This window comes from Loxodonta africana, chromosome 7 (genome assembly GCF_030014295.1).
Source record: "Loxodonta africana isolate mLoxAfr1 chromosome 7, mLoxAfr1.hap2, whole genome shotgun sequence".
NCBI classification, from domain to species: domain Eukaryota; kingdom Metazoa; phylum Chordata; class Mammalia; order Proboscidea; family Elephantidae; genus Loxodonta; species Loxodonta africana.
Genome location: NC_087348.1, coordinates 128915001 through 128930604, shown reverse-complemented (window position 1 = coordinate 128930604; position 15604 = coordinate 128915001). Strand labels below are relative to the sequence as shown.

General features: G+C 39.0%; 2 protein-coding genes across 2 annotated transcripts in view; one reads left to right on the top strand and one right to left on the bottom strand.

Annotated features, from left to right (window-relative positions):
• C7H11orf65 (chromosome 7 C11orf65 homolog) overlaps positions 1 to 4075 on the top strand; it is a 54237-nt gene extending 50162 nt beyond the window's left edge. Inside the window, exons 7-8 of the mRNA XM_003415617.3 lie at positions 356 to 411; positions 3550 to 4075. Of these exons, the coding sequence (XP_003415665.1) occupies positions 356 to 411; positions 3550 to 3698 (205 nt within the window). The 3' untranslated portion in view covers positions 3699 to 4075. The remainder of the gene's footprint in view (positions 1 to 355; positions 412 to 3549) is intronic.
• Positions 4076 to 5623: 1548 nt separating this feature from the next.
• ATM (ATM serine/threonine kinase) overlaps positions 5624 to 15604 on the bottom strand; it is a 150695-nt gene continuing 140714 nt past the window's right edge. The window contains exons 60-63 of the mRNA XM_003415616.4: positions 14082 to 14196; positions 13307 to 13370; positions 9350 to 9486; positions 5624 to 9241 (exon numbers count right to left, since the gene is read on the bottom strand). Coding sequence (XP_003415664.2) covers positions 9058 to 9241; positions 9350 to 9486; positions 13307 to 13370; positions 14082 to 14196 — 500 coding nt within the window. The 3' untranslated portion in view covers positions 5624 to 9057. The remainder of the gene's footprint in view (positions 9242 to 9349; positions 9487 to 13306; positions 13371 to 14081; positions 14197 to 15604) is intronic.

The following is a 15604-nucleotide window of genomic DNA, read 5'->3' as shown; positions in this document are numbered from 1 at the left end:
TCCGTACTTTTAATTTAGCAGTTATTAGCCTGAGGGTATAATCTTGCAGCAATGAGCCAGGATAAAATGAGGAGAGGTGTGGTGCAGGGAGACAAAAGGGCACGAACAGATGGTGGCTACCATTTTTACTTCTTTCAACTTCTTGACCTAGGGGTTGCCTTCAGTGCCCGTGAGCTCCTAGGAGGTGGGCAAGTCATGAGAATTAAACATTTAGATGAGTGAAATTGTTACCATTAATCTAAGATTTCTCAGAGCGAGTAGAATTTTAGAAGTAGTCTAAGAGCATGTACTAATGAATCAACTTATTACTGTCTAATGAATCAATTTAATTTAATGAATACCCATATATGCTTAGGTATATTGCCAACTGGAAGGAAATTGCAACAAGCAACTCTTCAGCTAACTTCAAAGGTGGGTGATTTTTAGCAATACTTACGCGAAACTTCTTGTGAACAAAAAGGATGCGTTAATGGTGGTGGAATTGTTTAGAAAATGATAGTGGTAATAATTGTACAATGTCATGCACATGATCATTGTCATTGAGTTATACATGTAAAAATTGTTGAATTGGCAAATGTTTTGTGATGTATATTTTTACAATAAAAAAATGGGGAAAAAATGATAGTCTACAGAAGTACACGTCTAAGCATCTAACATTTCAGCACCCTGCACAGATATGTAAATTTAGATGAATTTGCCAAGTCACTTTTGCCTTTTATATGTGAGATTGTTATTTGGGAATAGAAGAAAATTTTCTATTTAGGGTTAGATGAAATTTTTAAAAAATGAATGCTTAAGAAAGTCGTATATATCATGACTTCAGTAATAGTTTTAAATATGTAAACTTCACTTGGAAAAGTAAATGCCTCAAAATATTGGAAATTTTTTTTTATGTTCTATGCCATCATTTCCCCTGCCAGTGGTCCGCAATACTGAAAAGTTGAGTATGTTGAAGAATATCATCATATCCCAGAAATATCAATGATTTCAACACTGCCAAAGCCTAAACATGGTTATTGTATAATCTGAGTGTATGAGTTCTGTCATGCTAACAGAGAGGTTACAATTGTGGTCTTGATTCAGACTCCTGGGTTTGATTTTTGGCTCTACTACTTACTGGCTGTGTGATCTTGGGCAAGTTACTATCTCAGTTTCCTCATCTGTAAAATGGGAATAACAATAATACCTACTGTTTTAGTTTCTGGAAACCCTGATGGCGTAGTGGTTAAGTGCTACGGCTGGTAACCATAAAGGTCAGCAGTTCAAATCTACCAGCTGCTCCTTGGAAACTCTATGGGGCAGTTCCACTCTGTCCTGTGGGGTTGCTATGAGTCAGAATCAACTTGATGGCAACTGGTTTGTTTTGGTCTTCGTTTCCTAGTGCTGCTGTAACAGAAATACCACAAGTGGGTGGCTTTAAGAAACAGAAATTTATTTTCTCACAGTTTGGGAGGCTAGAAGTCTGAATTCAGGGCACCAGCTCTAGGGGAAGGCTCTCTCTCTGTCCTGTCCGCTCTGGAGGGAAATCCTTGCCTCAGCTTTTCAAGCCACCATATTCCTCGGTTACTAGATGATTTCTTATGTCTCTGGGGCATCTGTCTTTCCCTCGTTAGTGCTTGCTTCCTGCAGTGCCTAATATACTCTTGTTACATCTCAAAAGTGATTAGGTTTAAGACATGCCCTACAGTATATGGCCTCAATGTAACAAGGAAAACCCTAGCACCAAACAAGATTAAATCCACAGTGTAGGGGGCTAGGATTCCAACACATATTTTGGGAGGGCACAATTTAGTCCATAGGTTGTTGTGAGGTAATAACAGGTAATACATGTAAAGAGCTTAGAATAGTGCCCGGCACATAATAAAACCAAAAAACCCATTGCTGTGGAGTCGATTCCAATAGCGACCCTGTAGGAGAGTAGAACTGCCCCCATAGGGTTTCCAAGTAGCAGCTGGTGGACTTGGACTGCTGACCTTTTGGTCAGCAGCCAAATGCTTAACCACTGCGCCACCAGGGCCCCTGCACATAATACGTAATAAATATTAACTGTCATTAGCATTTTTTTTATCATTAGCATTAACCTATTCCCAGCTCATTGTGACCATCACAGTCCAAGCTTGCCATCACCCCTCCAGCAGGCTTCTGCAAAAGCCTCGAAGCTGACACTCTTTTAGTCCATTCTCACCCAACAGATAGTGATCTTTAAAAAATTCAAATCAGCTCAGATGCTCCCCTATTTAAAACCCTTCAATTTATTTAACAAGCTCTTCTTTAGCAATTTCTATATGGAAGTGCTGTCTTAAAGTGGGTCATAAAATTAACTCATTTGATTTTCAACCTGAGACAGGTTCTGTTATTTGCATTTTACAGATGAATAAACAGGGAGAGGCTAAGTTACTTGCTCAAGGACACATGGTCAGTACTGTCAGGGAGCTAGCTCTATAAATCATTCTCTTAACCATGACTGCACTCTGCTGCCTCTCCTAGTTTTCCAGTACACTTGGAGTAAAATCGTAACTTTATCACGGCCTTCTGGATCTAGCTCTGGCCTGTCTTTCCACCCCATCATGTCCCACCGTCACCCTCACTCAAAACAATCCAGCATCAGTGGCTACTTGCCTATTGCACAAACATACCAAGTGGTTTCTATTTCAAGGTAATGAGTGAAGTCAATAGCCTTCTAGAGAACTGGTCCAGATAATACCTTCACTAGAGGGCAGGGAGTTACGGGTTTTGTTCACTACTGAATTCCCAATGTATAGCTCGTAATAGGTTCTCAGAGCAAATAAAAGAATGTAAAGGAGCGACAGGCACAAAAATGGAAGCAGAGAACATGAATTACTGAGTTGAAAGAGATTACTGTGAAAAGGGGGCCCTGGTGGTGCACAGTGGTTAAATGCCCAGCTGCTAAGTGAAAGGTTGGCAGTTTGAACTCACCAGCTGCTCTGTGGGCGAAAGACGTGGCCCTCTGCTTCTGTAAAGATTCACAGCCTTGGAAACCCTATGGGGCAGTTCTACTGTGACCTATAGGGTCATTATGAGTCGGAATACGATCAACAGCAATGGGTTGGTACAGAATGATAGTTGGAAGGAGCTTAAGAACAAGTGAAAATTGTTTTAAGTAGTGGAGATGTGCATTATAGAAGCCAGTGGAAGGCAATACATTGAAGATGTTGGCATTGGAGAAGGGAATGGGTACACTTCTTCACGTAGTAGATCAAATTCTGAGCAGATCTGTAAACTTTAGCTCTTTGCATGCACCATCACATTTAATTCTCAGAAAACACAGTGAGGAAGGTGCTATTATTGTCTCCATTTTAAAGTTAAGTAAACTGATACAGAAGTTAAGTAACTTGCCCCCAATTACATAGCTAGTAATTAGCAGTCAAATTTCAAACCAGGTTCTGCAGAGCCTTTTGTAGGCAGACTTTATCTGCTCTAAGTGGTGAAAAGGAATGTGGAACAGACCTTACCTGGAGCACAGGGGTACAGTCAATAAGCCAGTATCTTGACGTGTCTGGCATCTAATTATTCGTCATTCCTCTTTAGGCTTCAGTTTTCAGCAAGCACAGAAAACGTGTGACTATGAAGATGTGTCAGAGAATGAGATGGAAACACCAGATGACCATTCCTATGAAAATGTTTATGCAAGATCACATTTTTCTAGACTAACGCCTGAGTCCACTTATGGAATGTAAAGTACTTTTCTCTGAGCCTTTCAAGCCCTGCATCTATCAGTTATAACCAAGAGGCAATTTATTCCACTGGAATGACTTGTGTATTCTTGGCACAGAACCTAGCCCAAGGAAGGAAGGAAAATTGAACAGAAACAGAATACTGAACTCAATAAAGCTGTCATGGGAAATATAGAAATCAGCCCTACTATTCTGAGAAACTAGTATTTAAAAAATCAGTTAAATAAAGTTATGACACTTAGTGGCAAAAGATCTTCAGATTATTTTTATTTGAAGCATTTAGTACATTGTGTAAGGTAGAGCTGTATTTCTATTTATCCCATATCCAAATGCACCTTGCTTCTTCCTTCCTTGACTCTGTTTTCTTTTCATTTTCCACTTTTCTCCACCATACCTTCTTTCCTCCTCTTGATTTTCTGCCTGTTTTTTTACCCAACTATACCTTTCTCAAGTTCTCTCCTAGTCGCTCTTCTACCTGGTTGTTTAGTAGTTGTTTCTTTCCTCTTTTATGCTGTGTTTTGTATTTTCTTGTTTACATTTCTCTCCTTACTTGCTTTCGTCAATTTTCTTTTTTTATTTTTCCTTCTGGATTCTTCCCCTGATCACACTTATTTTGGGGGCCTACGATTTGCCTTCTCACAGAAATGAGGTAGGTGCTATTATTATCCCATTTTACAGATGAGGAAAGTGAGATTTACAGAAGTAACTTGCCCCCAATTACAGCTTGTAATTAAAAACAAAACAATCCAAACCCACCGCTGCCAGGTCGATTCTCACAGCAACCCTGAACAGCGTAGAACTGCTCCACAGGGTTTCCAAGGCTGTAAATCTTTACAGAAGCAGAATGCCACGTCTAGTGGGTTCCAACCACTGACCTTTTGGTTAGCAGCCAAGTGCTTTAACCACTGTGCCAACAGGACTCCTTCCTAATCATTAGCAGAGTCAAATCTCAATCCCACTCTACACCTAATACAACTATTTTCTTTCAAGGAAGAGGAATGAATTAGTTATCTATTGCTGCGTAATAAATTACCCCACACCTTAGCAGCTTAAAGCAACAATTATAGCACAGTTTCTGAGGTGTGGCTCAGAAATCTGGGTGTGGCTTAGCTGGGTGGCTTTGGGTTGAAGTCTTTCATAAAGTTAGTCAGTATTGGCCAGGGCTGTAGTACTTGACTGGGGCTGGAGGATCTGTTTCCAAGATGGCCCACTTAGAGGGCTGCTGGCTTTCATTCATGCCATCATTACTATTTTGCTCATGGGCTAAACGCACAATCACTGGAGAGACCGAGAACAGGCTGGCTGGCCTTCACTGGACAAGTTATCTTACCTGCCTGGTTGTTTAGTGTCTCTTTTGCAGTGGTGCTCTCTAGTGGACATCGGAATGGTATGTAAAGATCCACACACTTTTTTCACACTCTTATAGGTCCGTCCTTATGCCTCTTACCCAGATTTCCTTGTCTCTGATCTTCTCATTTTGCCCTTTCCAAGTACCTAACCTGGTTGAGAACCAGTGCATAAGAATCATACACTGTAGTGTAGAAAGTAAACATTTTAACATATATATTGCAGTACATAAAACTATGTATGCTGTATTTTATAGGCAAAATAAGGGATTTCCGGCGGTAATTTCCACTATATGAGAGTTTCACCTTCCTCACCAACTTTTGAAACTAATCTTTGGGAAAACTTTGCACGGTATTTATGCAAAATTCATTTTTGTCAGAAACTAGACAAAAGGGCCAAACACTGAAGAGGACTGAATTTATTTAAAAAATGGTAAATATATGGATTGCAAATTTCACATTCCATATTCTAGTACAGATCTTTTAGATTTCAGAAAGGTGAACAAGATCACTTTCTAGTCAAAACAAAGAACACTCACTCTGCTTTTTGTCATGGGGCAATTAAAAAAAAAAACACTGGTAGAACATTTAGACTGAGCTGAGGCACAGCACGCTGGCTTCTGTGCAGTAGGGTTCCCAGTTCACACTGCATTTTAAGTTGCCCATCTTCCCCAGACGGTGAGCTCTGTGACGGCAGACTATGCCTGCATGGCTCACTGTTGTCTCCTTAGGGTCAACACCATACTTGGCACACAGAAAACACAAATATTTGAATAAAATGAACAAGTCTTAACAGATTTTTTTTTATATTATTTATTCAAATGCATTTTACAGTGGGCTCAGGTAACAGTATAAACAAATACATTCAATAGTACTAAAATAAGTCTATATAAAATACATGATTTCATTAAGGTGCAATTAAAATATGTGAAATGACACATAATTCTGTATTTGAAGCCAGTATATTAGCCTTCCACTTTTTTAAAGACTAGCTTTTGATATGCTAAAAATTTAAATATGGTCTAAAGAAAAGCATGGGGCATCTTAAGGTTTAAAATAGGCTATTCTATAACGCAATGATTGTAAGTAAGACAGCTTGGGTTCATAATCTACTACCTAGAAAATGAAGTTATACCCTGAGTGGCCTAGTAACATACTCATCTCTCCCCCAAACACCCAAGCCACCCCTCCTCCCCCAACCAGGGACAGATGAAGAATTTGATATAAAACTACAACTGGAAGCATCTTAAGAAAGCATTCTTGGTATGTGTATGGGATAAGAAAAGATTCAAGAATATAATTTTGTATGTAAATGGCTCCCAAAGATTTAGTTTTTTGAAAACAGCATAATCCAACATTTTTGGAAACCCAAAGAGCAGTGAATACACCATAGATTTCAGGAATATCTAGTAGCCAGTTAGTATTACTTTTGTGGACAAAACACGAACAACACACTTTCAGATGGTGTGAGCAGCACAACGCACAGTGGGAGGGTATTGTCTCCCTTCATTTGGACATAACTGTTCAAGCAGTTTACAGTTTATTAGCTCTTCAAGTAGCTTCTCTACTTGGTTCTCAATGACCTTGTGGTCAACGGATTGGTGGTCCCCAGATTCTTTTCACTTGAAATAGTCTCAAGTTAGAGATTGTCCATATTAAACTTGTACATGCAATTTACTGTCTTGTAGCCTTGGACAAGCTAACCTCATTTCTCCCGATTCCCATTTCTCCAGCTGTGAACTGTGCGAGCACCACAAAACCTTGTCTGGATTAGAGATGCTGCACGTCATGCACGTCAGGTGCTCGGCACACAGCAAACAGTAGTATTTCTGAAAAACCCAACTACTCCTGTGTTCCTGATGAATGTCTATCTTATTCATTTGAAATAGTGGTCCAGCTTGCCAAAATCTTTATGAATCTTGTCATTCTGTGAATTAGCTATTCCTCTTAGGTTTGTTCCCTGCAAATCTGGTGTGACTTAACTGTGATAAGAACGTTTATGTAAGACAGGAGCCTTATGGTATACCAAACGAGATTGAAGGAGGGATTAATGATCTGTTTTTCAAAGCTCTCTGAATACACCAAGTAACTAGAATTAGCTACAAACTCATTTACCTGTACTATCATCCAGCTGGTAACTTCCCTATTCTATCCGTAATGATTTCAAGGCTTCCTTAAATAAAGGCATTCTAAGTTTATTGCAATCTCTTAATCACTAACTACAGTAAAAAAAACTGCCAGCATGCATCAAATATTCACTTAGGAAGCTTGTAAGAAAAAGATGAATCAGGATAATTTTGTAATTTGAAATGGAAAATGATTTAAAGAAATTTCCCAGAAAGTGAATCTAGAAATTTATAGTCCAAAACATTATGGGGATTGTTTGGTGAGGGGTGAGAGGTGGGAGTGAAAGTGAGAAGACCAGATATGAGTGAGTGCTGGGCAGTGGCAGTAAAAACAAATGCCAACACCTCATAATAAAAAGGTACTTAGTTAACCTTATAAGGTACTAAAAAAAAAAAAACAAAAAAAACCCAGGGCCGTCAAGTCGATTCCGACTCATAGTGACCCTATAGGACAGAGTAGAACTGCCCTATAGAGTTTCCAAGGAGCGCCCGGTGGATTCGAACTGCCGACCCTTCAGTTAGCAGCCGTAGCACTTAACCACTACTGTCACCAGGGTTTCCTCTAAGGCATAAGCAGACACAAAACTGATTTGGAAGGAATTACTCAGGATTCTACATATAAAGCCTGCTGAAAATAAGCTCACATTTCAAAATTACAAAATACACAACAGTCCACCAAATAACCAACAAATACAACAGCAGGATTAGACCCCTGAAAATGTCATTTAATAGAGTTATTATTAAACAAATGTAGGTAGGTATGCTTAAAATGTTTTTTGTTATTGTTGTGTGCTGTCGAGTTAATTCCAACTCATAGCAACCCTACAGGACAGAGGAGAACTGCCCCATAGGATTTCTAAGGAGTGGCTGGTGGATCCAGCCTGCTGACCTTTTGGTTAGCAGCATGAGCTCCTAACCACTTCGCCACCAGGGCTCCTTGAAATGATTAGGGACATAAAAGAAGGAATTGAAAAGTTAAAACTAGACATCATGAAACAAGTAACAGGCAGACCTGAAGAATGATACATAGCTGGAAATAAGAAAAAAATTTTTTGACAGAAACCCAGTAATTAGATTAAAAAGGAGATTATATACAGCTGAAGACAGAATTCATGAACAAAACAAAATATGAAAAAACAACCATAAAGGCATCACAGAAAGATAAAATAATGGAAAATACAGAAGGGCTTAAAGACAATAGAATAAGAAATCCAACATACATTTTTAAAACACAGTAACCACACTACATCTTTAAAATTTGTTCTCCATAATATAATTAACTTGATTATTAAGTATACTGGGTGACCTTGCTACTGAAAATTCAAACACATTTCTTAAATACTACTCATTTTAACACTTTCTTATTTTTAATATAGGTGAGATTTACCATGAGACAAAGTAGATGGTTATAAAGTTTTCGCCTCCCTTTTATACATTAATATCGAGGAATTTATCATTCAAATATAGTATGTGGGGAACAAGTTATAATTAAAAGCCACCTCAAAACTAGCAGTATATTCATATGTTCTAATAAATACTCAAGAAAAAATTGCACTGATGTGTCTATACTCCTTCTCCTTCCACCGCTCTCAGCTAATGCATAAATAAGCTAGTGATTCTACTGAAAATGATACACGTATGTATTTGAGAAGAAATATAAAAGTTTAGTCTAGAAGCATAGCACAAATGACAACTATTTCTAAACTGTGAGAGAAGAAATGTTCTTTGAGAGTATCGAAGCATCCTTGGGTGGTTTTAAATCAAACTTTTTTTTTTAAAGCACTATAGTTCACTTAAATATTAATACCTACTGTTTAATGTATGTGGTGGGTTAAAAATAAGGCCAAATATAATTTCTGAAAGGTTGAAGGGTAATTCATATGCTGAAGATCACACCCATGCTTTCCAACCTGGGAAGAGTCGGCTAAGATTTTTGGGGTCCATAGCCTGTTGTATGAGCAAATTCACCTGTCCACCCACACTGAGCACAGTTCCTTCCTCCACTCCTTTCAGCTTCTCTTGCAGTCTCATCAAGACACGTTCAGCTACTTTGTTGAAACTCTGGTCAATATCACTAATGACAAAAACACAAAGGTTTCAGTGATATAGAACAATTTAAAGGGCCTTGGGAATAGGAACATCTGAACAATTGACAATCGGTCCTTCCTAAAATCCTACTCACCTGACATTTTGTTTGCATTCCTGGTCATCTGCATTCAGAGTAGGGTTGAGTTCAGTTTCATCTTCTGGCCTCTGCTGTAAATACAAAGCTTTCAAAGGATTCATGGTCCAGTCAAAGAGAGGGTCATACAGGAGGACCTAAATAGAGAGAACATATGTATTAGAAGAACAATGCATTTTGAAGATGCATTTAGAAATAGGAGAACCGGTATTATAAAATAACAAGAGGCCAGTTCACATGGTAATTCACTGGGGGCTGGGGGCGGGGAGCCTCATCGCATGTGCCTCGTGTTTCCTTGTAAAGGAAGCTACACTAGCGTAATGCTCTGAGCTTCTTATCCCATCCTCAATTCATTCTTCTTTCATGGTTGAGGAATGACATCCCTTGGCTCATATTTCCTGACTAGGTGAAACAAATCTATTGAAAGGAGGTACTCGTCACTTTCTTTCCTTCTCTCTCTGCTCTTGACTAGTGTGGTCTTAGGCAGAGGCATCTGCTTTCCAGGCCCCAATTCTCCCTCAGGTGGGCTTTTCTCAAGGTATAGATTAGGTTGTGGGAGTCAGAGAGTACTAGCAAGCCTATTTGGACCTCACTCCTAAGCCATGTTCTCCACAAGTTTCATCAGTAATAAAGTTGACATCTTCATCTCCATCCTACTTCTGTTTGCTCTCTTTCTCTCAATTTGTTCCAAACACAGGTAGAGAAAAAAAATGGTATAATTTGTTGAAACTTCCTGAAAGCCCTGAGGTCTGGTGCTGTGGTTGAGATCTTGAGATACCTATAAGGAGCAGAATTTGGGTACCAAAATTACTGGCATGGCCAGAACAAGTAGCTTTAATTCTTAGATTTTAAAAGGTGAGTCATTTGGGGTGGGATCTTTGACCTTGGCAGTTCAGAACAGCTAACTGCTCCTGGTGTTTATAAGCATAAGATATTTTTTTTTAATAGGCTTTACCAAAGGCTTGCCATATTACAGGGAAGAGTGATTCTGTAGGATATTCCAGCATTATAAGGGTGAAATACCTTTTTTTTTTTTTTTGCTGCTGCCTTTACTGTGTTTCTCAGTAGGTCTACAGGCTGGGTGTATAAAATGCCTTTAGCGTAAGGTTTTTTAATTCCAGGTCAAGTGCTAGATCAGCGGCACTAAAATCTGCCCATTTCCTTATGTTATTCTGAGCATCCTCTGGGTCATTAAAAACTAGAGGGACTAACCTTAAGTTCATGTGGATGTCCATAAGTTCAAGAGCCCCTATGTGACCTCAAGGTGGGCACTGACATGGCTTTAAGAGTTTAGAAATCCAAACCAGTTTCACTCAGAAAAGGAAGGTATATTTTATTAATGAACTAATGAAAAGGAATGGAAGACTCTATTATGAAGAGACTATATGATCTTGGGTCGAGGTAGAGAAACAACACAATTATTTCAAACTCAAGGGCTCGTGTCAGGAATCATATTTGCATCCATTTCCATCCAAATGAGGAACTGGAGTAATTTGAAAAACATGCTTTAGCCATAGTCACTGTAAGAACAGAAGTAGTTGACTGCAAACAATAAAGGGATACAGACTGATTAAGTTACGGTAGGTTTTTCAATCTCGGTACTATGGACGTTTTTGGACTGGACACTTCATTGTTGTGGAGGGCTGTCCTGTGCATTGTAAGATGTTTACCAGCATCCCTGGACTCTACCCAGAAGATGCCAGTAGTATATCCCCATCCTCCTAGTTGTAACAACCAAAAATGTCTCCAGACTTTGCCAAATCTCCTCTGAGAGACGAAACTGCCCTTAGGTAAAAACTACTTGGCTAGAGGAAGAGAAAGACTTCCTTAGCAGAATGGATGAGATACTGGAGGATAGAATGGTCCATTATGAAGAGGAAGACGAGGTCTTGAAGGCCAGGAGAGACAGACATAACAAGAGGGAAGATGTACCCAAGTCAAAATGCTCTTACAGAAGGACTTAGGAAGCGGGGAGATGTTTTGTTAGTGGATGAGAAACCGTGACCGTTGCTCAATAAATCTAACATTAAAAAGAAATGAGTCCAAGAGAAGAGACTGGAATGACATTCCAAAGGACTGGGACCCAGGGTGCTATTGAGAAGCACCCTCTTTAAGCCGAAGACAAAATTCACAGCAAGATCAATTTGGGAAACTACTCTTGAAGATTGAGACAGCCATACCAAGTGATTCTAGGAAAACTGGAAAAATTTACAGAGGGAGGATCAGTGTAAATTACACAAAATAATTACAGGATAAGTCTATAAGTGACACCACAGTTATTGCAGGTGGAGATACAAGTCACTTCTCTGCCCAAAACCCTCTAATAGCTTCCATCTCACCCAAAGTAAAATCCAAAGTCCTGAAAATGGTGGTCTGACTATTGTTACTTGTTTTACTTAATCTCCTCCCACTCCAAAGAATAAGGCTTATATAAGTCATCTGGCATTGAACTAATAAAACTTTTCAGGTCCTAAAAGAACTACCAAATCTACCCAGGCATAAAAAGTCCTTCTGACAGAGACTGAACAGACTAAAACACTGGGGAATGCATTAAACTTTTTTGGACCTTAGATCAATTTGGGGGAAAAAAAAAAGTTAGGTTTTTTTTTTTTTTTTTGGTCTTAAATGCAAAAGGAAAAGATAATTTGCTTTTGGACTTTAATTTCTACATTATTGAGGCATCCATGTTATGATTTATTCTTACTCAGGAACACTGGCAATTACTGTAATGAATGACAACATGTAGGAACATAATTTGAAATGGGAACTAGAAAAGGGAATGAATTTTCAACCATGAGAATAACATAGCTTTGGATTTAATCTTTTCAACGGACTGTTTGGACCCATTTCAGAACCTTCTTGCAGAAAAATCTGTATTACCACCAGAAGTCCACAGAAGATATATAAGAAGCTTTGGTTCATAAAGATGGACACAGGACTACTCTGACAGACTGTTAATGTCATTCCCCTAGGGATATATACAGTCTGTGCTGACCACAGGCTTAATGGTTAATGCCAATGAATTAAGACTGACTCTCAACCCTGGCTACATAATACAATCATTAGAATCTCAACCCTAACTGCACCACATGAGAGATTTTAAAAAATACAAATGTTCCTGCCCCATCCCTAAAAATTTGGTTTGAATCTGGCCAGCATCAGTATTTTTAAAAAGTAGTACAGGTGATTCTAATGTGCAGCCAAGTCCAGAACCACCAGGCTAAAGGAAAAACCAACAACAAAGAAGGCATGTCCATACTCTACTTCCCACGATCCTTTGTGGAGAAAACACTCCTGATCTCTTGTTCCACATACCCCTTACCAGGTTGGTGAATGACTGCCATAGGTACACAATTCTTGCTTGGGTAGGGCTAATGTCATAAGCACTGGAGATGTGTCTTTTTCCCCTTTCTGCCCTGGATCAACATGACGCAGTGATCCTGACTGTGTACGCTCTGCAGGCCCAAGCCCCCACTCAGGTGGGCTGTCCCAAGGTTAAGATGGCAGAGAGGCACTGAGGCAGCACCTGCAGCCACCAGCCAGTTTGGCCCTCACTCCTAAACTATGTTCCTCCAATCCCCACCTGTCTGATTGGTTCTAAACCTGGGCAGGGAAAAAGAGGATATCATTTACTGATCTCTCTTAAACCCCAGTGGAATCCATTCTGAAAACAATAATACCATAATGGATATCTAAGAAGTCAAAGCGCTGATTTATATATTGAAGACTAAAGATGACTTATAATACATTCCGAGAAATGTAAGGGAACTGGAGGCATTTCTAAACCAATACTTATTGATATGTGAGAATGTTCAGTTGTGCAGCCTCCTCTCTCCTGCTGCCCAGCATCATCCTATCACATAAGAGTGAAGCAATGATCCTTAAATCAGTGACTTCCTTAGAGACACAGAGTCTGCCAGGGAGAGAAACGAAGATTTCCTTACCATAAACACTTACCTCTACAATGGTTAACAGGGTTTCCTGAGAGTTTCTCATGACCTCCATAGTTTTCTCACAGCATCTATAAAATCAAACACATTATGATGATGGATTTTGTTGCACACCAATGTATTCACCATGTCTTCATCTATATACACGCATCTGTAGTATGCTGAGACCACTCTTGTTAATAATTCCCAAATGTATATCTCAAAGAGCATAGTACTTGGTGGAGTGGACTCTGAATACATGTTTCTGAAATGAATACAAATGCATATGGGAATACTTCATTTATAAGGATAACAGTACTATTATGAAACATTTTTTTTTTGTGTCTTTGATTATTGTGGCAATTATTAGCTTGGAATCTGTCCCAATGAAATTTTGAGCACATAGACTTATGCTGGGAAAACTACAGGGAACTGCACAACTCTTTTAGCAAGAACTTAGAATATCAACTCAGAACAAAACCATAATCTTTTATACCCCTAACAGTGACACCCAATAGTAGTTCTGATCAATTAAAAAAAAAAAAAAAGTTAGCTAGGACACAGGCTTTAAAGGTAAAGTGGTGCTGCTTCCAGAATCAGAGCATGTACGATATACTGGGTTAGGCCCCGGCGGCTTGATGGAACGGGAATCTATTTGTGCTTTTACCCAGGGTCTTTTTTCTCAGTACTGCTAAAGCACTAGGATGTAATCCCAGCATGGGATTCTATCATGTATAGAAAGCTATCATCCAAATAATTTTGATGCCAAAAACCCTCTGCCTGCCTTACCTCACATCACTTACCTTCTGAAGACACCTTCAACACCAGTGATGCCCATCCCATCCACAATATCTCTGGTGAGTCTAAAAGGAACTGTTTCAGGAGTAGGAAGGATTTTACCCTGTTCAAAAGCAACTCCTAAAGTAAAAAATATATTCAGATTAAGAGGTTCGACAGCCAATTTGCGTTAATTATACAAACTAATCAGTCACCTATATTCTACTAGTACAAGAACACACTGTAGTTTATTCTGTTTCTGCTCTGTGTGCCTTCACCATCTCCATGATGTCTATGAGATCCTCCTCAAATTAAAAAATATAACTATCTTCGTGATGTAACAGAAAAATCTAGATTAAAGGGTGATTTTTAAAAATGAAGTGTAATGATTGTAGAATTTAAAATGTAGAAGTTAAACATGTGTATTAATTTTTTTTATTAAACTTTATTTTGAGATAATTATAGACTCACATGTAGTTGTAAGAAATAAAACAGAAAGGCCACCCCATATACCTTTACCTAGTTTTCCCATTGGTAACATCTTAGACTCTGGAGTACAATCGTGCATTGCTGTTGGGAATATAAAATGGTACAGTAGCTATGGAAAAAAATTTGGTAGTTCCTTAAAAAGTTAACCATATGACCCAGCAATTCTACTCTTGGGTATATGCCCAACAGACTTAAAAGCAGGGACTTGAAACACATACTTGTACACCAGTGTTCACTGTGGCATTATTCACAACAAGCCAAAAGGTGGAAACAACTCAAGTGTCCCTCAGCAGATGAATGGATAAACAAAATGTACACACATACACACGTATACACAAACAGGAGTATTATTCAGCCAGAAAGAGAAATCAAGTGCTGATATATGCTAAGGCATGGATGAACCTTAAAAACCTTATGCTGAGTAAAATAAGTCAGATACAAAAGGACAAATATTGTATAATCCCATTTATATGAAATACACGGAACAGGCAAGGGAGCCCTGGTGGTGCAGTGGTGAAGTGCTCGGCCACTAATCAAAAGGTTGGTGGTTCGAGCCCACCAGCCACTCCATTGGAGAAACATGTGGCAGTCTGCTTCCCTGAAGATTTACGGCCTTGGTAAATGCACAAAGAGAAAGGTTTATCAGTGGTTACCAGGGGCTAGGGGAGGGGGGATAGGCGTTATAGCTGCAGGGGTACTGAACATCTCTTTGGGGTGATAAAAAACTTTTGGAAATAGTGGTGATGGCAGCACTACATGGCAAGTATAATTAATGCCACTGAATTGTACACTTAAAAAATGGTTAAAATGGCCAACTTTTTGTTATATAAAATTTGCCACAATAAAACACAAAAACAAAAAACTATAGTACAGTATCACAACCAGAATACTGACAGTGATATAGTCATGCTGTCCATTTATAGCCACACCACTTACCTCCCATTTTCCCCACTCCCTCATTCTTAACTAATCTGTTCTCCATTTTTATAATTTTGTCATTGCAAGTATTGTATAAATGGAGACACACAGTATGTAACCTTCTGAGATTGCCTCTTTTCAC